The following is a 23,576-nucleotide window of genomic DNA, read 5'->3' on the forward strand; positions in this document are numbered from 1 at the left end:
CTGCGCCGGCGCCGGGGCGTGGCTCCGCCCCCTCCGCCCGCTTCCGCCCCCGCTTCCGCCCCCGCCCCCGCCCGGAGCGTGGAGGCGGTGGGAGCAGAGCCCTCGGCCTCGCGGAGGCTGACAGGACGCGTAGGAGGCCGGGCCGCCGCCCTCTCAGTCTTAAACCCGGAAGGCCGGCGCCGCCCCGAGGCGCTTCCCCCGAGGGCGCAGCCCGCTCTTCCCGGCGGCCCGAGAACTCGCCTCGTGAGACGGGAAGGGGCCTCAGCCTGGCGTGCGGAAGCGGCCGCCCCTCGCGCGGCGTCTCTGAGCGCGGCCGTGAGGCGCCCCTTGTGTCGCGAGGCCTCGGTCCGTGGGCGGGCGGAGCGCGGCGCTGTGGGACCGCGGCTGGACGGAAGCAGCGCCTCCCGGAAGAGGACGCATCCGGTGGGGACGGCCGGGCCGTGAGTGCGGCGGCGCGTGCACCTCGCGCCCCGGGGGGCGGCCCCGGCCCTGGTCTCGTCACGTAGACTTTTTAAAAAGTATATTTTATCGATTCATGAGAGACACACAGAGAGGCGGAGCAGCAGCCTCCACGCAGGGAGCCCGACGCGGGGCTCGATCCCGGGACCCGGGGTCACGCCCTGGGCCGCAGGCGCTAACCGCTGAGCCCCCCGGGCCGCCCGCGTCGACTGTACTTTCGGCTTCATCCTCTCGCCCCTTCCTCCGGGACTCCAGCCACACGTGTGACACCCCTTGACCTTGTTCTTCGTGTGTTTTGATATTTTGTACCGTCTTTGTCTCTTATTCACTGGATGCTTCATTCAGTTCGATGGTTTTCTCTTGGCCTGTCTCTGAACGTCCTGATTGCTCGCTTCCGGGGTCCTCCGCCATCTGTCAGATGTATACACGGAGTTCTTAATTTTTAACTCTGTATGATCAGGTTTTTTATTTTTAAATGAATTTTATTTTTTTTAGTGAATTTCATTTTTTTGTTAAAGATTTTATTTATTCATGAGAGACACAGGGACCCCGAGAGAGGCAGAGGGCACAGGCCGAGGGAGAAGCAGGCTCCACGCAGGGAGCCCGACGAGCCCGCCGCGGGACTCGATCCCAGGACCCGGGGTCACGCCCTGTGCCGAAGGCAGGGATCCCCTTAAATAAATCTTAGATTCCAGTTACCTGTTGAAAGTCTCCATCTGTTCATTTTGTTAATCAATCTTGTTTTCTTTTGTTTCATCACACCTTCACACACACACACACACACACCCCGTCCTTGTTTGCTAGGACATGTGGTCATCTGTTGGTCTGGGTCAGTGGTTCATTAATCTCTCTTGATTATCTGCCACATTTTCCTGCCACTTCACCTGTTCGGTAAGGTTTTCTTAGGAGCGGGACACCGTGAATGAAAGAATTGCAACATTATCCTCCGCCAGTGGGGATTCCCCCTCTTCTGTTAGGTTGTCGCAGGGGCTGATCACTACAGGTCAAGCAGGGATTGACCTCCGTCTTGGCAAGCTTGCCTTCTTTATTTCTTTTTAATTTATGATAGTTCATCACAGATGAGAGGCAGAGGGAGAAGCAGGCTCCATGCAACGGGAGCCCGACGTGGGATTCGATCCCGCGTCTCCAGGATCGCGCTCTGGGCCAAAGGCAGGCGCTAAACGGCTGCGCCACTCAGGGATCCCGCAAGCTTGCGCTTCTTAGACTCGTTCTTCTTGTTCTTCCCTCGGGGACAGCCCAAGCTTTTGGTTTAAAAATCTGCCTCCTGAGCCCTGAGAGACTACAGTGCTTCCAGTTCATTCCTCTGGGGCTTTGGGCCTCTCTTAAGCTTAACTAATTCTGCTTCAAAATAGCAGTCCTGTCGGGGCACCTGGGTGGCTCAGTCAGTCAAGCAACCGACTCTTGATTTCGGCTCAAGTCAGGATCTCAGGGTTAGGGAATGAAGCTCCCTGCTGGACTGGAGCCTGCTTAAGACCCCCCCCCACCCCCACTCATGCGTGCATGCTCGCTCACGCACTCTCTCTCAATAAATCTTGTGAAAAAGATAAATGTCTTTATGGTTTCTGAAGGTTTGTTTTATTTGAGAGAGGGAGAAGCCGACTCGCTGCTGAGCGGAGAGCCTGATGAGGGGCTCTATCCCAGGACCCTGAGTTCATGACCTGAGCTGAAGGCAGAGCTTAGCTGATGGAGCCACCCAGGCACCCCAAGAGATGAGAAATGTCTTGAGGCAGAGATTAGCCATGCGATTGAGGGCCATGTCCCTCTAATGGGGTATAATTTCCTAAGCACTGTGACTTTTTTAAAATTGTGGCCCAGGAGCACCTGGGTAGCCCAGTCGGTGGGCATCCGATTCTTGGTTTCAGCTTTAGTCATGATCTCCGGCTGGTGGGATCAGGCTCTGTGTTGGGCTCCATCCTCAGCATGGAGTCAGCTTGGGATTCTCTCCCTCTCCTCCCCCGCTACCTCTCTCCAGACTTGTGCTCCTCTAAATAAATAAATAAATAAGTAAGTAAATAAATAAATAAATAAATAAATAAATAAAGTTTTGGCTCAGTTCCATAGCTTCCAAGCAGGTCTCAAACTCAGAAAATACCCCACATGGAAAACCAGCCATGCACTGGAGATCATCTGCTTTCCAGTCAGGCCCAGTAGCCGATTAAAAGTTCCTCAGGGGGGATCCTTGGGTGGCACAGTGGTTTAGCGCCTGCCTTTGGCCTGGGGCACGATCCTGGAGACCCAGGATCGAATCCCACGTCAGGCTCCTGGTGCATGGAGCCTGCTTCTCCCTCTGCCTATGTCTCTGCCTCTCTCTCTCTCTGTGTGTGACTATCATAAATTAAAAAAAAAAAAAAAGTTCCTCTGGGTTTTCTTTGCCTGCATAGACTCCCTCCAACTAGGTTGAGACAGATTCCCAGCCTGCCTGGACCTAAAATTAGCAAATGTTTCCAGAAAAATAAAACAACCAACTAGTGATTTTTTTAAATTTTTTATTTATTTATGATAGTCACACAGAGAGAGAGAGGCAGACACAGGCAGAGGGAGAAGCAGGCTCCATGCACCGGGAGCCCGACGTGGGATTTGATCCCGGGTCTCCAGGATCATGCCCCGGGCTAAAGGCAGGTGCTAAACCACTGAGCCACCCAGGGATCCCCCAACTAGTGATTATTAATCCACTTTAGAAGGGCTTTCCCCTCTCTGGAATTTCGTTTACCTAAAATTCAATAAACAAGTCCTCACTTCACAGCTCTCTAATATATTTTAACCTATGATATTTTTAACTCCTGCATTTTTTAGGTTGTAGGAGCAGGAACGTTGTCTTCCTACTACATCCTATTCAGAAGTAAAAGTCCCTTGTAAAACTCCATTATATCATGTCTATAATGCCCAAGGGTATAAATGATACCTTCTGTTTATAACCATAGTTCTCAGATTTCTTTAAGACTTAGACATTTATTTAAATTCATTCCTCACTATAAAAGCTTTTCTCCATAATTTTACTATCCATGGTTTCGTTGACTTAAATTTGTCCTCTAGATTTTTTTAGAGGGTCTAAAAATTTTTTTAATTTAAATTCAATTTAGTTAACATATACTGTATTATTAGTTTCAGGGGTAGAATTTAGTGATTCATCAGTTGTGTATAATGCCCAATACATCAAGTGCCCTCCTTAATGCCCATCACCCAATTATCCCTTCCACCCACCCACTTCCCCTCCAGCAAACCTGTTTGTTTCCTATAGTTAGGAGTCTCTTATGGTTTGCCTCCCTGTTTTCATCTTATTTCGTTTTTTCCTTCCCTTCCCCTATATTCATCTGTTTTGTTTCTTAAATTCCACATATGAGGGGATCCCTGGGTGGCTCAGCGGTTTAGCTCCTGCCTTTGGCCCAGGGCGCGATCCTAGAGACCTGGGATCGAATCCCACGTCGGGCTCCCGGTGCATGGAGCCTGCTTCTCCCTCCTTCTGTGTCTCTGCCTCTCTCTCTCGCTCTCTGACTGTCATAAATAAATAAAAAAATTTTTAAAGTTAAAGTTTAAAAAAATAAATCTTAAAAAAAATTCCACATATGAGTGAAATCATATGGTATTTGTCTTTCTCTGACAGGATTCTTTTAAATAAATAATCATGAGGGGATCCCTGGCTGGCTCAGTGGTTTAGCGCCTGCCTTCAGCCCAGGGCATGATCCTGGAGTCCCGGGATTCAGTCCCACATCCGGCTCCCTGCATGGAGCCTGCTTCTCCCTCTGCCTGTGTCTCTGCCTCTCTATGTGTGTCTGTCATGAATAAATAATTTTTCTTAAATATAAAAAATAAATAACCATTATTGGTGTACCTGGGTGGCTCTGTTGATTAGGCATCTGACTTCGGCTCAGATCATGATCTCAGGGTCCTGGGTTGGAGCCCTGGGTTGGGCTCCTTGCTTAGCAGGAAGTCGGCTTCAACCTCTCTCTGTGCCCTCCCCACTACTTGTGCTCTCTCTCTCTCTCTGATAAATAAATCATTTAAACAAAAAATAAGAAAACATTTTATTGTTTTATGTCTTACATGTCTGTCTATTATCCGCTTGTAATAAATATTTGAATATGGTGTAATGGTGGGGTTCATCTTCATCCTTTCACATGTGGGTACTCCATTGTTTCAGTGCCATATGTTGAAAAGACTATTCTTTCTCTTACTGAATTGTCTTGGCACCTTTGTCAAAAATCAATTGAGCACAAATGTGAAGATTGATTTATGGCCTATATTTTATCCTATTGATCTTATGTCTATTTTTACGCCATTACCACACTTCATTGATTACTGTTCCTTTTTGTATATTGTTCTTGCATCCTGAAACTTTGCTGAACTCTTTTATTCTAATATTTTTCTATTTGTGTGAATTCCTTAGGATTTTCTTTCCTTTTTCAGATTTTATTTATTCATGAGAGACACAGAGAGAGAGGCAGAGACACAGGCAGAGGGAAAAGCAGGCTACCTGCGTGGAGCCTGATGCAGAACTCGATCCCAAGACCTTGGGATCATGACCTGAGCCGAAGGCAGACACTCAACCACTGAGCCACCCAGGTGCCCCTCCTTAGGACTTTCTTCTTATAAGATCATATTATCTGAGAATGGATATAATTTTACTTTCTTCGATAGATGCATTCTGGGATAACTTGGGGGCTCAGTGATTGAGCATCTGCCTTTGGCTCAGGTCATGATCCTGGAATCCTGGGATGAAGTCCCGCATTGGGCTCCTTACAGGGAGCCTGCTTCTTACTCTTCCTATGTCTCTGCCTCTCTCTCAGTGTCTCTCATGAATAAATAAATAAAATCTTTTTAAAAAAATAGATGCATTCTATTTCTTTTTCTTGCATAATAACCCTGGCTAGAACATCTAGTACAAAGTTGAATGGAAGTGGCAAGAATGGACATCTTTGCCTTGGAAAACTTTCAGTGTTTCACCATTAAGTATTGATGTAAGTTGTGGGTTATGTAAATGGTTTTATCAGGTTGAGGAAGTTCCTTTTTCTGTTCCTAGTTTTTTTAGTGTTTTTGTCATGAAGGAATGTTGAATTTTGTCAAACACTTTTTCTGCATCTACTGCAATGATAATCTGGTTTTGTTACTTTGTTCTATTAATATTTACAGACTTGATTTTTATGTTAGACCAACCTGATGTCTTTCTAGGAATTTACCTATTTCACCTAGGTTATCCAATTTGTTGGCATACAATTGTTCATGATATTCCCTTATAATTCTTTTTATTTCTGTAAGGACAGTAGTAGTGTCCCTTCTTTAATTTCTGATTCTATTAATTTGATCTTTTTATTTGTTACTCTACAATAAGATTTGTTTAAATGATTTATTTATCAGAGAGAGAGAGAGCACAAGTAGTGGGGAGGGCACAGAGAGAGGTTGAAGCCGACTTCCTGCTGAGCAGGGAGCCCAACCCAGGGCTCCAACCCAGGACCCTGAGATCATGGGGGGCTCAGCGGTTGCGCATCTGCCTTTGGCTCAGAGCGTGATCCTGGAGTCCTGGGATCGAGTCCTGCATCGGGCTCCCTGCATGGAAACTGCTTCTCCCTCTGCCAGTGTCTCTGCCTCTCTCTCTGTGTGTCTCTCATGAGTAGATAAAATCTTTAAAACCCAAAAAACAAAAGTCGAGAACCTACTTAATCACAAAATATCCTCGTTATGGAAGACCATGGTACTCTGTAATCTGAGCAAGGTCAGTCTTCAAAACTGCCTTTTCCTCTATCTTCCCCTACCCACTAATCCATCCTAATCCAATGCTAACTAGGGTATATTGCAACAGACCCTCAACACATTTAGAGCTACATTATTGAAAATCCTTTTAACTAGAAATAGATTTTTAATATTTATTCATGAGAGACACACAGAGAGGCAGAGACACAGGCAGAGGGAGAAGCAGACTTCCTGCGGGGAGCCTGATGTGGGACTCGATCCCAGGACCCCAGGATCATGACCTGAGCCAAAGGTAGAAGTTCAACCATTGAGTCACTCAGGTGTCTCTGAACTAGAAATATTAAAGCTTTCACTAAATCATCTTGAAAGGCAGAGGGTAGGAGTAAATTACAACATCCTTTCATTTCTACTGGACTCTTCTTTTTCTCTTCCTTTCAGCAATAGCCCGAAATCTCAATTAGAATAGGCTGAAATTGGGCAGCCCGGCTAGCTCAGCAGTTTAGCGCCTGCTTTCGGCCCAGGGTGTGATCCCAGAAACCTAGGATCGAGTCCCACATCAGGCTCCCTGCATAGGAGCCTGCTTCTTCTCCCTCTGCCTCTCTCTCTCTCTGTCTCTCATAAATAAAAATCTGAAAAAAAAAAAAAAAGGCTGAAATTTACAACCTTACAAAGTTGAAAAAAAACTGTTGACATCAAGCCAAGACCCTACCTACCTACTTTGTCAAGTTTGAGAAGACAAAATTTGTCAATGCCCTATCATCTCTTTCAAGAATATTGCTCAATGTTCATCTTCTAATTTACACGCAGTACTGTCAAGGTCCTCCTTATCTTGATGACCTTCATACTCCAAAATTCCTTTCATCCATTCTCTGAGAGATTAATGAAGGCTCAACTAGGATTTAGGTTAATGGATTAATGAAAAGTGGAGAGGGGGAACCCCTGGGTGCCTCAGCAGTTGAACCTCTGCCTTTGGCCCAAGGCGTGATCCTGGAGTCCTGGGATCCAGTCTCGCATCGGGCTCCCTGCATGGAACCTGCTTCTCCCTCTGCCTGTGTCTCTGCCTCTCTCTGTGTCTCTCATGAATAAATAAATAAAATCTTTAAAAAAAAAAGTGGAGGGATCCCTGGGTGGCGCAGCGGGTTAGCGCCTGCCTTTGGCCCAGGGCGCGATCCTGGAGACCCGGGATCGAATCCCACATCGGGCTCTCAGTGCATGGAGCCTGCTTCTCCCTCTGCCTGTGTCTCTGCCTCTCTCTCTCTCTCTCTCTGTGACTATCATAAATTAAAAAAAAAAAAAAAGAAAAGAAAAAATTTAAATTCTATAAAAAAAAAAAAGTGGAGAGGGGAGGTGTCTAAATCCTTTAGGAGATATTTGCAACAAAGAGAAGCTCATAATCCAAATATCTTTTTAAATATTTATTTTAGAGAGAGAGTGTGTGAAATGGGAAGGAGGGGCAGGGGTAGATGGAGAGGAAGAGTCTTAAGCAGACACTGTACTGAGCAGGGAGCCCAAGGTGGGGCTCAATTTTAGGATCCAGAGATCACGACCTGGCCAGAAACCAAGAGTGGGAGGCTTACAGACTGTACTGGGACATAATTTCAACACTCATACACCAGAGGAAAATACCTGAAGTTATTTTTTTATCATTAATCATTACTTCATCTCTTTTTAGCAAAAGACCTCAGAGCCTCCAATAACAAGTGAGAAGAGGCTTCCAGAGTTTAATCAAGTTTCTTGACTGGTGGGATGTTTAGCAGCCAACAAGGTGTGGCTCCGTGGAAATCAGTTTCCCCAAAGAACTGGGGCTGGCAAATGGGTGGGTACATTCCTTTTTTTTTTTTTTAATTTTTATTTATGATAGTCACACACACACACACACACAGAGAAAGAGACAGGCAGAGACACAGGCAGAGGGAGAAGCAGGCTCCATGCACCGGGAGCCCGACGTGGGACTCGATCCCGGGTCTCCAGGATCGCGCCCTGGGCCAAAGGCAGGCACCAAACCGCTGCACCACCCAGCATCCCCGGGTGGGTACATTCCTTTGGCTGAATGGCACATAGAAACCAAAACTACTGTCCAAAGGGGTCAGAGTAGTATACAAGCCATGACTTGGCTTCTAGGAAGTGTCATCTTATACCAAAATTCAGGGGAATATACAGTTCTAACTTTGAATCAATGTTTGATTAATTTGGGTTAAAATGAATCAAATTGTTTCACACTTTTTTCTTTTCAATGGGCACAGTTGAAACTATCTCATCTATAAAGCAATTCCCAATCCCAATTTAAAATCTTTCAATAAAATCTTCACATTCCCTTTATAAAGTTTTTTTTGGGGGGGTATTGCTTATTTCTAGGTACTTTATATCTTTGATCTATTATAAACGGTAGATTTTTAAGATAACTTCAAGAGCTTCTTTCATATAGTATATTCAATGATAAAAATAGAATCCTACTAAAAGCTTACCAAATCTTTATCATATTTTAGACCTTAACCGAAAATAAATGTCATAGCATTTATTATTTTTTTTTTTTTTGGAAATTTTATTCATTTGATAGAAAGGGAGGGAAGGCGCACGCAGAAGCAGGCAGAGCAGCAGGCAGAGGGAGAAGCAGCTGAGCAGGGAGTGGAACGTAGAACTTGATCCCAGGACCCTGGATCATGACCTGAGCTGAAGGCAGATGCTTAACTGACTGTGCCGCCCAGAAGCCCATGATCATAGCTATGACCCTCCCTCAGCCCTCCCCCCCAAGCTCTGTAATAAATAAAATCTTAAAAAAAAAAAAAAAAAAAAAAGCTAGGAATGAAAGTTCTCTATTCTGCAGGAAGACATCTGAGAAGGGTAGAACCTTAGGAATTCTGAAAACCCCCCAGGAAGCACAGTAAGCACCAGCCGAGGGAGTCGTCTTTCTTGATGTTCTTGAGAACTGCCTGGACATTCCGTGTCAGTGGTCATGTTGGTAAGAGTAGTTTCAGTGATGTGCTGAGGGCAGATGCAATATGATAATGAAGAGAAAAACAGTCGCAAAGATAAAAAACTACAACATTCCAGCAGTGGAGCAGAAGAAAGTGTTGGAACGATAGATAAAGGAGTTGAGGGTCATCAGAGTTTAGAGAAAAAAGAAAAAAGATCTAGGACCAAAATGAATAATTGGTGAATGACACCAAAAGCCCAGCTAAGAATTGAGAAAAATCAATGTGTACCTGAGTATGTGTTGGGTGCAGTGCCAGACAGTGCGACACTGGCGGTGTTAGAGACAGCGTTAATCTGCAAGTATGTACCCGACGTGTAAAAAGTCTAAGTGAAAGACGAAATCAAAAGCAAAAAAGAACCCAGAAAAAACACACAATCCAGAGGTAATATGGCGTGAATGTTTTGTGCCCATCCCACCCCCCACCCCCCAATTAGTATGTCGAAATCCTAACTCCCACTGTATTGGTATTTTCAAGACGGAGGCTTTGGGAGGTAATTAGGGTTAAACATTGTGAAGGTGGGGCCTCAGACGTGATTAGTGTCCTTCTAGAAAGAGACACCTGGGACGCCTGGGGGGCTCAGCGGTTGAACGGCTGCCTTCAGTTCAGGTTGTGATCCTGGGATCCTGGGATCGAGTCCTGCATCGGGCTCCCTGCGTGGAGCCTGCTTCTCCCACTTCCTGTGTCTCTGCCTCTCTCTCTCTCTCTGTGTCTCTCATGAATAAATAAAATCTTCACAAAAAAATAAAAGAGACACCAGAAATTGCTCTCTCCTCATGTGCACAAAGGGTTCTGTGAAAACAGCAAGATGATAGCTGCTTATACGCCAAGGCCGCAGAATGAAATCCACTTTGACTAACAACTCAATTTTAAACTTCGGAGCCTCCAGAACTGTGAAAAATAAATTTTTGTTGTTTAAATCGTTCAGACTACTGTATTTTGTTATAGCCCGGACCAAGAAAAAACTCACAATTAATACTTCAGGAAAGATATTAACTTTATTTATTTTTCTTAAAGGTTTTATTTATTCATGAGAGACAGAGAGGCAGAGACACAGGCAGAGGGAGAAGCAGGCTCCATGCCGGGAGCCCGACGTGGGACTTGATCCCAGGACCCAGGGGTCACGCCCTGGGCCAAAGGCAGGCGCTCAACCACTGAGCCACCCAGGAGTCCCAAAGATATTAAATCTGTGAAACAAGGGCAGAAGAGTATAAAAATGAAGATCAGAAAACAAGAATAAGCTTTTGGAGATTAAAAATCTGGTAGTTGAAGGATGCCTAGTGGTACGTATGGTTGTGTCTGACTCTTGGTTTCAGCTCAGGTCATGATCCTTGGTTTCAGCTCAGGTCCTGACACTGAGCCCCTCATCAGGCTCTGCATTTAGCATGGAGTCGGCCTGAGATTCTCTCCTTGCCCTCTGCCCCTCCCACTCCTGCTCTCTCAAATAAATACATAAATATATATATATTTTAAAGATCTTATTTATTTTTTCATGAGAGACACAGAGAGGGGGAGAGAGGCAGAGACACAGGCAGAGGGAGAAGCAGGCTCCATGCAGGGAGCCTGATGTGGGACTCGATCCCGGGTCTCCAGGATCAGGCCCTGGGCTGAAGGCAGCGCTAAACCGCTGAGCCACCCGGGCTGCCCCAATAAATAAATCTTTAAAAAAATCTGATAGTGGGCATATGTTCGAAAAACGGTCAGAGATCAAATCAAGGCAATTCTCCCAGAAAGTTAAAAACAAAAGGCAAAGAGGGGCATCTGGTCAGCTCAGATGGTTTGGTGTCAGACTCTTGATTTCGGCTTGGGTCACGGTCTTGGGGTTGTGGTTCCGTGCTGGGTGTGGAGCCTGCTTAAGATACTGCCCTCCTTCCCTTTCTCTCTCTCTAAAAACAAAACAAAACAACAAAAAGGCAAAGAGATGAAAAAGCAGAAGAGAAAGGTAAGAAAAATAATGATTAATGCTGGAATTCTAGAAAGAAATAATGGGGGGGGAAAGTGGCAATTTTTAAGAAAATACAAGAATTTCCCAGAACCAAAGAAAAAGGAGTCTGTTACCAAGATGGCTTGCCATATATGCCCAAAGTTAATGAAAACATACACACCCTCACCAAGGCACTTACTGATAAAATTCCAGAAGCTGAAAAATGGCTACATATAAACATCAGAAATGGCAGTTCTAAGAAAATGAAGTAGTGACTTTAAAATCCTCAAGATGATTTCCAACCTAATATCCTGTATTAGTAATTAAATGTGAGCGTTTTCAGACACGCAAGTTCTTAAAAACCTTACCTCTGTGTACTCTCTCAGGAAGTTAGTGGAAGAGGTACTTCTTGGAGATGAGGAAGTCAAGCAAGAAGATATGGTGTCCAAGAAACGAAGGATCTAACTCAGAAGAAGAATGAGGTTGACTTTCGGATGCCAGAGGGGCCTGCAGAGCCACAGTCGACAACTGCAGCCCCAGTCAAGTTCCAGGAAAGAAAAAGGAACTGTCATTGTCTGAGACATTTAATTGTACAGAACACAGTCTCCAGAGGGCTTCTGCAATTTTGTGGCGAGTCGGGGATAACTCAGTTAGTGGGGACATAGGAAACTGCCAGAGGAATCAATATGACAAGAAAACTCACAATCGGAGAAGCAGAGTTGTACAAGAAATACGTAATGTAGTAGGCTACTTAGTGAACATTTGCACAGTCCTAAGAGCTGACTACTGGGGCGCTTGGGTGGCTCAGACAAGCCTCTGCCTCGTTTCCGCTCTGGTCACGATCTCAGGGTGGTGGGATCAAATCCAGCGCCCCCGCCGAGGGTTTTGGTCTCAGCACGAGTCTACTTGACTCTCTTTCTCTCCCCCTCTAACCGCCCCGTCCCACCTCTCTCTCTAAAATAAATAAGTCTTAAAAAGAAATAAAAACTGCTACTTGAATGAAAGATTGCTACCGCTTATTCTTTTTAAAGTAGACTCCACGCCCAGTGCAGAGCCCAGGGCAGAGCTGAGATCGAGACCCAAGCGGAGATCAAGAGTCAGGCACTCAACAGAGCCACCCAGGTGCTTCCAAAAATCGTTGCTTCACTTAATGGGAGACCAGACAGAATGAAATGGGGAAATGGGATGCTAGGACAGCATGCAAATTCCCAATGGCCGTAACAAGAAATTACTGAAGTGAAAGATCGAAATGTCAAGAAATACTTAAGTATAGAATTTAGAAATTTGAAGATTAATGCTGCTAAGAACAGCCCAGAGTTAAAAGGAGCATCCTCTGTGGAGTTGGACTTGGCAGTGGGAAGTTTAAAACTGGGGACTGACACTGTTAAACTACTTGAAGATTATTTGAATTTTTAGTCTATGTACATTGCCTTGTTAAAAACTAAAATAACTAGGCCTAAAAAGACATTTCCCTTCATTGTTCTCCTTTTTAGAAAGATAAAACTTAAGTGACTGAGCATAGAAAATAACTCCCTAAAAAAAAAAAAAAGCCACAGGGACCTCTGGGTGGCTCAGCAGTTGAGCGTCTGCCTTCAGCCCCAAAGTGTGATCCTGGAGTTCTGGGATCGAGTCCTGCATTGGGCTCTGTGTGGAGCCTGCTTCTCCCTCTGCCTCTTTGTCTCTCATGAATAAATAAAAAATCATTTTTTAAAAAAAGAGCCACAAATACCAAAGTATTAAAGTAGTAGTAAAGCATGAAGCTCCTAAAAATATCCCAGAAGACTCTAAATATTTGAAGACAACCCCCCCCAAAACCTCCTACTAATAGTGCTTTTCAAGTCATTAAAGCCTTTCAGTGGTTTAGCGCCACCTTTGGCCCAGGGTGCGATCCTGGGGTCCTGGGATCAAGTCCCCATCGGGCTTCCTGCAGGGAGCCTGATTCTCCCTCTGCCTGTGTCTCTGCCTCTCTTTGCAGGTCTCTCATGAATAAATAAAATCTTAAAAAAAAAAAAAAAAGTTCTGAACTTTTCTTGGGCAAATGTTTTAGATGTTTGCTGTAATTAAAAATATACAAATGTCAGAATAGCACAAACAACTTTATAGTTTAATATACTTCAAGTAGTCATTACATATATTCCACTCCTTGCTAAAAAATATGTAATTTTAGGTTTTGCTTTAAAATTTTATCTATTCATGAGAGACACACACACACACAGAGGCAGAGACCCAGGCAGAGGGAGAAGAGGGCTCCATGCAGGGAGCCCAACGTGGGACTCGATTCTGGGACCTCGGGGTCACACCCTGGGCTGCAGGCAGCACTAAACCGCTGAGCCACCAGGGCTGCCTTAAAACTAATTTTAGTTTTTGATAGTAAACTCTTAATGCAGCTGTTCTCCACGTTAGGGTATCCAACATTCCATATGAAATGCATATAATGGGGCGCCTGGGTGGTGCAGTTGGTTAAATGTAGGACTCTTGGTTTTGGCTCAGGTCATGCTCTCAGGGTTGTGAGATGGAGCTCCACATCGGGCTCCGTGCTGGGCATGGAGCCTGCTGTGGATTCCTGCTTTCCCTCTGGGCCGTCCCCTGCTTGTGTGCTCACTCTAAAATAAATAAATCTTTTTTTTTTAAATTTTATTTATTTATTCATGAGAGACACAGAGAGAGGCAGAGACACAGGCAGAAGGAGAAGCAGGCTCCATGCAGGGAGCCCAACTCGGGACTCGATTCTGGGACCCCATTCTGGGACCCCAGTATCACACCCTGGGCTGAAGGCAGGTGCTAAACCGCTGAGCCACCCAGGGATCCCCTAAAATAAATAAATCTTAAAAAAAAAAAAAAAAGGGATCCCTGGGTGGCGCAGCGGTTTGGCGCCTGCCTTTGGCCCAGGGCGCAATCCTGGAGACCCGGGATCGAATCCCACGTCGGGCTCCCAGTGCATGGAGCCTGCTTCTCCCTCTGCCTGTGTCTCTGCCTCTCTCTCTCTCTGTGATTGTCATAAATAAAAAAAAAAAAAAAAAAAAAGAAATGCAAATAATGACATGATGCATTAAAGTGCTTACACTTTTAAAGATCTCTTGGTGTATTTAACACAGAAATGCTGGTAAGATTCTTATCTCAGTGAGGTAAGCATTAGAATTTCAGGCCAAGTTATTGGAGGTATGCAAACAGATCAGAAGTGTTTCCCTGGGTCTGACAGTCAAAACATTTGTAAGAAATGTACCCTAAACCTGACTTAGAAGAGGGAAGGCTCATGCTTACTAGTCATACATTTCTGGAAACTTCTAATTCGGAGCTCTGAAATACATTCAAAATGGTGCCATATTTAACAAATGTTCATCCTTAAAAATACTAGAATGCTTTTTAAGATCCTATAATATTTATTCTTTTTAAAAAATATTCTGATCTAAAGAAAGAACTGAAGTTTAGGAAAAGGAAAAATGAACATTAAAAAAAGTTTATTTCTAGCCCTGAAAGAACAAAATTATTGAACAAAGTCATCAAATACAGCAGTTAATGTCAATGTAACAATTAAATAATTGAATGGGATTAAATTAAAAGTCAATATAAAATTTGAAGACAAAACAGAAAAGACAAACTACTTTCACTTAATTCCACTTCTATCTATCAAAATAAGGGGGACAAAAAAGTAACACATTCCTACCAAAGATGTCCAATTCCAAATATAATTCTTTGCTTTTCTTAATACAGAATGAAAATTTGACAGAATTATACATTTCTTTCTCCCTTTCATTTGGCAACATTCTAGAATGTGAGTGAAAAGGACTTCAGCTCTCTCAAGGCCCGGCCAGTGCTTGATTCCCCCTTGTAATTCCCACAATACCTACCACAGTGTCTTTGCCAAAGTGGTCAATAAATGTGCTGAGTGATTAGAAAAATGTATGTGTATTTTTTCCCCCTTTTTTATACACACACATATACACACACTGTGGAAAAACGATTTTAATTGTTTTCCTCATCTACTGTGGAAGCAATGGAAATAAGGAAGACAATCTTCATTTTATGTAACTACGAAATTCTACTATACAAAACCCAAAAGGAGTATGAATCTGGATTTTTAGCTATAATTCTACAATGATTTTTTTTTGACATTTCACTAGATATGGATCTCATTATATTTAAAATTTTTAGATTAAAACACTGATGCAAATTCTTTAAGCACCCATTTTTTTCTAACTATACCTACAGCCCAATTAGATTTAAAATTGTTCTGGCTAGAATACAGTATATATAAACAGACATGTATTTATGTGAACCCTATAAAGAAATACTCATAGGTAGTTTTAAATTGCTTATTAAAGGCACAGGTTCATTTAGGACTGGTGGTATCTAGATACACTTTAAGCAGCGTAATATTTATGTGTGGAAGGGAAGAGAATTTTACTATGTGCCAGGCACTCAACACATGAAGACAGAGTTGTGTTAGCTTTTGTTTCTTACACTATCACAACTACTCACTTATTTACTATTCTCAGGTAGGACAAAATACTCAATAATTTCATGGTTTCCCAGTTTTAACTGTCCGTAAAAGCAGCAAAAGGAACAAGAGGAAAAGGAAACTTTAAGACCACCAGAGAGTCTGAAATATAATAAATAAGTACTACAGTAATATTATTCTAATAACACAAGAGGACTAAGGTAACTTTTAGATTTAAATGGAAATTTTCATTCTAAAGTGATGACAAAAAGGGTGAATACAAAAGGTAGTTATTAAAAAACATGAATCTTGATTCAGATATAATTTTTCTTTCAACAAGATCTGAACATTTTAATTTAAAATTAACTAATAAATCACAATTCCATATTGCTTTTAGGATTTTGTTTAAAAATGACACATTTCAGAATTAACCAAAGTATACTTCTATTACAAGTTAGTTTATCCAAGTAAGTAAAGAATAAACCACAGTGTAGCTCCCTTAACCTAGGAGTCAGGTTTTAATGACAAAGTCCGTTGCCAGCAATGGACGTGCAGGTAACTCTCAAAGAAGTTTTAAATACAAATCCCAAACTGCTTCTATAAACTGAAAAGACCTCTGTTGAGTCACAGGCATAAAAGTGGGGCATTGGCACTGTATTCAATGAATATGGTCTTTATGACATATGTATGGAAGGGCCTTCTAGAGTGGTCATGATGATCACAGTCTTAACATCTAGTTGTTTTCTATTTCACTGGTAGCATCTTCTTTATCATAATCCATCCAAACTATTTACACAGAATGTTCAAATCTGAAACTCAAGATGCACTGTAGATTTTCATCAGAAATAAACCAGCTTGTTTCTGTAATTTAGTAATACCTGTAGGTGGTTAATATAATCCAGAGAAAAATGAAATCAAGAATAGAACTGGAAACAGAGATCATTAAGTGCTCTAGATACAAGTTTCACTAATTATTTTTCTCAGTTTTGTGAAAACCTTCTTGCATTATCAATTAAAAACATGAAAATGATAGGAAAACTCTATTAGTTCCTCTAAACTAGTCCAATATATCAAAATTATTTTTATTCATTATCTGTACTACTGTAGGATGGCCAGTAGGTATGAAGTTAAATAGGAGTGGTGGTGGGAAACAAAATCCCTAAACCAAATCAATTTTTTTTCTTTTATGTGGCTTGTGGCATGTCAGAAGGGATGACACTACTTCCACAAGCAAAATAATAAAAAATAAGGAGAGACAAGAGAACAGAAGGGGGGTTCGGAGAAGAGAGGGCACTCTCATAATTAATGCTACAGGTCACAGACCTTCTTCAAATTTTTAAAATAAGAAAAAAGTATTCCTATCAATAAGCACATTTCATTTTTCTTCTCCAGTATTTTTTTTTACACGATTCTATTTTTGAAAAACAAACAAAACTAATGTAACTCAACATCTCAAATCATGAATTTACCAAGTACTTTGTCACTTAAGTTTTCAGAGAGTAAAATATTGGTAATGGGTTGGAAACAATGTTTATAACAAATCTCTACAGTTTACTGGTCAGAAGCTGCATCTCTATGTAACCATCATTTCTCTTTCAAGAAAATAATCTAATTATTTAAGAGCTCACCAAAGTTCTAGTCTCTCACTTTGTTTCTGCTAGCTCCAAGTATTTTTCTCCTTTAAATGAAAAAAAAAAATTAACTTCTAAATTCTGAAAATTCAATGGTTATTATATTATTTACCGAAGGGGGAGGGGTAGAGTAAGGTGAGGGAAGGTTAATTAAAAAACAAACTAAGTAAAATTACAACATATACAGAAACTTATTTCCAAAATGAAGGTAAAAGAAGGAGGGGCAAAGTAGCAGTACCAACCAGTCACAAAGCCCAAGTTGGAACAAGAAAGAACTAATCACTTTGGTTCCTGAAGCCCAATCTGAAGAGGATAGAGTCAGAAAAGAAACAAAATTGTAAGGATGTATAACCAAGGGATTCTTTTTCTGTCTCAATGATTTAGTTATAAATATAGATTATTAGTCTCTCTATACATGTAATAAATGCCAAACAACTCACTACTGTGAAATTTCTAAAATTGACTCTTTCACATTTGTTAAAAAAGGTAAAAATCACATATTTTTCTTCCCTTCCTTCAGTTCAAATTATGAACTGAAATACTACATGTAATAATAGCTGGTCCTAACTTCTATACAAAGCTGAGTTTGAGCTCCTCTGCCAATATAAGGAGCTACAAAATTTTTATTACATTTGCCTTGATTAGGCTCAAGAAGAATCTTTCACTTAGCAACTCAAAAGGAGCAAGGCAAGGAAAAAGAAGGCTATGAAGAAGAGAGAAAAGACGACCAGCAGATGAAACAAATAATCTGAAAAACTCGAATCTGCCATTCAAGTATTGAAAATACTCTCCAAAAGGGACAATGAATGGGATTTATTACGATGAAGTCAGCAAAATAAAATGCAAATCTCAAGCATGATAAATGGCCCTGATGGGCTATCTGCTGAAAGAAGTAAGGCTATTGATTCAGTCCACAATTCCTTTTGGACCCTATAAAGAAGGGAGTCAATAGAAAGTTGTCATTCTGTTTTGCAATTTTCTCTTGGTTGTCTTCAGGAAGTAGTAGCTTGCTTTTCCCTCCATGTTATGCAGACCATTTCTTTAAACCCCAAAAGAGTAATAATTTTCATATATTAAAAGATTTCTTTTAGAAAATGGAAGAAAGAATATGAGGCCATGGCAATGATGCTAACGGTTACTCTTCATTGCTTCTTTAGCTGCCATGATCAGTGGTGTCAAGCTGGACAAAGGTTTGGCCAGTTTCAGGAAGGGATGCTGCCAGAGAGAGGGGAAAATATGTATCAATGTCACCAGTTCAGAAGCTAAATACTTCCTTTCAGTTAAGTCCCAAAGACTATTTTATGGATTATAATTTAACAAATACATATTTCAGTATGTGTGTAAATTCAACATAATCAATATATCACTTTTACAGTTGAAAGCAGTCCTTTTAGTTCATCTAAGAATATTATAAAATCTCACCTAAATTGCAGACATACCCACGCCAGCAAATGAACTTGTCTGAGAACTGACAATACGCATAAGCCTCATATACTTGATTTTAGTATTATAGCTACTTTACTCCCAGCAGATAAAATCCTAAACTCTAGCAACTGCGATGCTGCTAGTGATAAATGAAGAGTGAAATGTTATTAACCCAATGTAAACTTTTTGTTGGTTACTCAAAGAATCAACTTTATCCAAAAATAGTACTATTTCTAAATTCACCTGTAATAATTCTTTGGCCGAACCCCTTTTCTCCACATCCATCTCCAAACAACGGTTTAAGAAATCCCGAAATATTGGGGAAAGCTTCTCTGGATTCTGAAGTTCTGGAGTTCCATTAGTTGCTATCAGGTACAAGGCCTAAAAACAGAAGAGTATCTTTGTCATACTTAAGGTAGCACAACAAAATGAGACAGCACTTTATAAACTTTATGGATGTTTCACTTCTTTTTTTTTTTAAACATTTTTTTTAAAAAAGTAATCTCTACATTTAACATTGCGCTAGAACTCACATCCCTAAGATCAAGATTTGCATACTCCACTGCCTGAGCCAGCCAGGTGCCCCTGGATCTTTTACTTCTTTAAAGACAATCACCAGAAAAAATAAATTGAGGTTTAGTATTATTTCTGCCCATTTGTATCAGGTATTTTCCCTTTACTTTTAGATGTTAAATTCCCCTAATTTCTTTTTCAGATATTAGCCTCACCTTTCAGGGAGGGCTTATAAATATAATACATATATAAGGGTATAAAGAAAAATAAGCACAATCCCACTCTCGACCTATAGAATCCATTTACCTTTCTCAAGTTTTCCCAAGTCACATCAGATTTCAAAACAATGGGATTTGTTGGAAACTTTTATTTCGGGCAGCCCACGTGTCTCAGCGGTTTAGCGCCTTCAGCCCAGGGCCTGATCCTGGAGACCTAGGATCGAGTCCCACGTCAGGCTCCCTGCATGGGGCCTGCTTCTCCCTCTGCCTGTGTCTCTGTCTCTCTCTCTCTGTCTCTCATGAATAAATAAATAAATAAAATCTTAAAAAAAAAAAAGAAACTTTTATTTCCCCCCAAGTTTTTGTTTACATTCTAGTTAGTTAACATATACTGTAATATTGGTTTCAGGAGTAGGATTTCGTGATTCAGAACCCCCTCCCCCTGGCCTTTTTGTAAACTAACTATATCTATACAGCTATAGATGAAACAGGCAGCATGAGGATTTTCAGGCCAGTGAAAACACTGTCATAATGGACATATGTTATTCATTATACATTTGACTAAACCCATAGAATCGTACAATACCAGGAGGGAACCCTAATGTAAACCACAGACTCAGTGATAATGATGTACCAATCCAGGTTTTTTTTTTTTTTTTTTTTTAAAGATTTTATTTATTCACGAGAGACACAGAGAGAGAGAGAGAGGCAGAGACACAGGCAGAGGGAGAAGCAGGCTCCATTTAGAGAGCCTGACGTGGAACTCAATCTCAGGTCTCCAGGATATGCCCTGGGCTGAAGGCAGCGCTAAACCGCTGAGCCACCCGGGCTGCCCCAGGTTCTTGAGCTGTAAGAAATGTACCCTTTGGTGAGGGAGGTTGATAATGGGGGAGGCTTCTTAACATTAATATGGTACACTTGCTACAAGGATGAGCCACTACTGATACACTTTTAATTTTTTTTTCGTTTCAAGCTTTTATTTAAATTCTATTTAATTAACATATCATGTACTTCATGATATGGCTTCAGGGACAGAATTTAGTGATTCATCACCTACATATACTATCCGGTGCTCATCCTTAATATCCATCACTCATTTAATCCATCCCCACACCCAAATGACTCCCCTCCAGCAACCCTCAGTTTCTTCTCTATCATTCAGGGTCTCTGATACTCTTTTCTTTTCTTTTCTTTTCTTTTCTTTTCTTTTCTTTTCTTTCTTTTCTTTTCTTTTCTTTTCTTTTCTTTTCTTTTCTTTCTTTCTTTCTTTCCTCTCTCGCTCTCTTTCTTTCCTTTCTTTCTCTTTCTCTCTTTCTTCTTTCTCTTTCTTTTCTTTCTTTCTTTCTTTCTTTCTTTCTTTCTTTCTTTCTCTCTCTCTCTCTCTCTCTTCTTTCTTTTTTTTTTAAAAGATTTTATTTATTTATTCATGAGAGACACACAGAGAGAGAGGCAGAGACACAGGCAGAGGGAGAAGCAGGCTTCATGCAGGGAGCCCGACGTGGGGCTCGATCCAGGGACCCCAGGACCATGCCTTGGGCTGAAGGCAGGCACTAAACCACTGAGCCATCCAGGGATTCCCTCCTTTTTTTTAAAAAAAAGACTTTATTTATTTATTCATGAAAGACACTGAGAGAGAGGCAGAGACATATGCAGAAGGAGAAGCAGGCTCCCTCTGGGGAGCCTATAGGGGACTCAATCCCGGAACCCCAGGATCACGCCCTGAGCCAAAGGCAGACGCTCAACCGCTGAGTCACACAGGCGTCCCTTCACATTCTCTATCAGTTATTATTATCCATCTTTTTTATTACAGTCATTCTTGAAGGTATGAAGCAGTAGCTCGTTGGGGTTTTGATTTGCATTTCTTTAATAACTAATGATCCTGAGTCATATAGTAGACACAGGGGACACCTGGGTGGCTCAGTGGTTGAGCATCTGCCTTCAGCTCAGGGCGTGATCCTAGAATCCCTGATCGAGTTCCACATCAAGCTCCCCGCAGGGAGCCTGCTTCTCCCTCTGCCTATGTCTCTGCCTTTCTCTCTGTATCTCTCATGAATAAATAAATCTTAAAAAATAAATAAATAAAATAAAAGTAGACATAGAAGGGAAAAAGCAAGCAAGCAAGCAAGCAAAAGACAGACAGGGGACACCTGGGTGGCTCAGTTAGTTAGGCATCTGCCTTCGGCTCAAGTCATGATCCCAGGGTTTTGGGATAGAGCCTTGCATTGGGGCTTCTCCCTCTAGCTCTCCCCTCCCCTACTCGTGCTCTCTCTCTCTTAAAAATATCTTAAGAAAAAAAAGACAAAGAAAAAGAAAAGAACAAACTCCTAATCTCTCTACCTCCATTGATGAAATATTTAATTTTGTAGTCTACTAACCCCATCTGTATGTAACTCAGGGCCCTGACTCTTTTGTTTGAATGTGAGCTTTAACATTGCCTTCTACACAGCTTTCTCATAGATGTGATCTTCTTTTCCTCTTCTGTATACCTGACAGTATAGAGGCCAAGGTTCAAAGCTGACAATCTGAAGAATACACTTAGAGATTCTTTGTAGAAAAGTGAGCAAATTCTTGCTTAAGTCTAAAATTTAAAACCATACAGCTTACTAAGATTCTACAAACTTTTTACCTAACACATTCAACTCAATAACCCAGAAGCAAATAATTTTTAGATGTAGAGACCAGGTTATATCAAATTTGTATCCTAAATTTTTGCCCAGTGTCTGGCACAATCAGATTCTAAATAAATGTTCTGGGGCAGCCCTGGTGGCCCAGCGGTTTACCGCCGCCTCCAGCCAGGGGTGTGATCCTGGAGGTCCGGGACTGAGTCCCACGTCAGGCTCCCTGCATGGAGCCTGCTTCTCCCTCTGCCTGTTTCTCTGCCTCTCTCTCTCTGTGTCTATCATGAATAAATACATAAAATCTTTTAAAAAATAGATAAATCAATAAATGTTCTAAAGAAATGAATTTTTCCAAAAATAAGGCTGGTGGTGTTTAATTGGTCTTACCCTCAAGGGATTTTCATTGAGGTATGGCGGCTCTCCTTCTATCATCTCAATAGCCATGATACCCAGAGACCATATGTCCACTTTAGGGCCATAAGCTTTCCGTGTAACCACCTCTGGTGCCATCCAGTATGGCGTTCCAACCATGGTACTTCTCTTGCTCTGCTCAGGGGTGATCTGGGCACAGAACCCAAAGTCAGCTATAAAACAAAACAAAACAAAACAAAACATATCTAGGGTCAATGATGTTCATGGACAGTTTCATTTAAGAATTAATTACATTTGACTACTCAGCCTCTTCTTTTTTAAGATTGTATTAAAAAAGTAAAATAGGGGCACCTGGCTATTGAAGATTCCACAGAGCATGTGACTCTTGATCTCGGGGTTGTGAGTTCAAGCCTCACAACAGGCTTAGAGCTTACATTAAAAAAAAAAAAGTAAACCAGAATGGGTTCACAAATATTTTGATGATGTTACCTACTGACTTATTTACTTTTATTTCCCACAAGCAAAGGACAAATTATGAGAAGGTCTTTTATTCTAAACAATTATCCTAAAAATTTTAATAAAGTTGAAAAGATCTAGAAGAGAAAGTTACCAAAAGGTGAACACCAAAACTAATTTTTGTAAGATAGGTAAAAAGGCCAGGAAGTGGGAACTATTTTTGAAGAAAATAAAAGCTAGAATTACTAAGTATCTGACTTCTTAGAAAAAGAACAGCTTTAACTGCAACTGTAACTGACAAGGTCCTCCGCAACATTACTCTACTCCAACCACCTCATTTTATAACAGGAGCAGAAAGCCTATGTTAGCACTCATTGTTAACCTACCTAGTGGAAATGCTGGGATGAAAATCTTGAATTTTTTCCTCCCTTCTACAGACCCATTCTATTTCAAATGTAACCACTGTTAACATTTAGGTTTTTAAGCTTTGAACTTTTCGTTGTAAATTTATATAGGTACAAATATTACCTGTGAACTGCATGGTTTATTTAACCTAGTTAGGATACTTTGTAAACTGTTTTTTTTTTTTTTTTTTTCCTTAAAGTAAACTCTACTCTCAACCTGGGGCTTGAACTCACCACTGAGATCAAGAGTCACATGCTCAACCAACTGAGCCAGCCAGGTGCTCTAGTAAATTGTCTCTTAAAATTAATTTTTAGAGATTTTTCCACCTTTGTACATTGATCTACCTCATTACTATAACTACACAATATTACAAAATAACAAAATTATAGTTTACCATTCCCATACTGCTAGACATTTAAAGTATTTTTTGTTGTTTACA

The 23,576-nt window shown here is 41.5% G+C and overlaps 2 protein-coding genes and 1 long non-coding RNA gene across 6 annotated transcripts in view; 1 reads left to right on the forward strand and 2 right to left on the reverse strand.

Moving 5' to 3' along the window:
• The window catches only part of SENP5 (SUMO specific peptidase 5), a 58,578-nt gene extending 58,185 nt beyond the window's left edge, over nucleotides 1-393 (reverse strand). The window contains exon 1 of the mRNA XM_077883927.1: nucleotides 241-393. The gene's annotated coding sequence lies outside the window, so the exon portion shown is untranslated. The remainder of the gene's footprint in view (nucleotides 1-240) is intronic.
• LOC144305244 (uncharacterized) lies at nucleotides 43-13,776 on the forward strand. Of its 2 annotated transcripts, none has more exons than XR_013372297.1 (3): nucleotides 43-440; nucleotides 7,838-7,981; nucleotides 11,448-13,776. It is a non-coding gene; the product is annotated as an uncharacterized LOC144305244 (long non-coding RNA). The 2 variants fall into 2 exon arrangements; XR_013372298.1 differs by having other exon boundaries at nucleotides 43-423.
• A 726-nt stretch (nucleotides 13,777-14,502) lies between these two features.
• The window catches only part of PAK2 (p21 (RAC1) activated kinase 2), an 89,766-nt gene continuing 80,692 nt past the window's right edge, over nucleotides 14,503-23,576 (reverse strand). For 2 of the 3 annotated variants that reach the window (XM_077884114.1, XM_077884115.1), the window contains 3 exons: nucleotides 22,292-22,488; nucleotides 18,799-18,936; nucleotides 14,503-18,345 (listed from right to left, as the gene is read on the reverse strand). In XM_077884114.1, the coding sequence (XP_077740240.1) occupies nucleotides 18,259-18,345; nucleotides 18,799-18,936; nucleotides 22,292-22,488 (422 nt within the window). In that variant the 3' untranslated portion in view covers nucleotides 14,503-18,258. The remainder of the gene's footprint in view (nucleotides 18,346-18,798; nucleotides 18,937-22,291; nucleotides 22,489-23,576) is intronic. The other variant, XR_013372380.1, reaches the window with a different exon arrangement.

This window comes from Canis aureus, chromosome 35, assembly GCF_053574225.1.
Source record: "Canis aureus isolate CA01 chromosome 35, VMU_Caureus_v.1.0, whole genome shotgun sequence".
Lineage (NCBI taxonomy): Eukaryota > Metazoa > Chordata > Mammalia > Carnivora > Canidae > Canis > Canis aureus.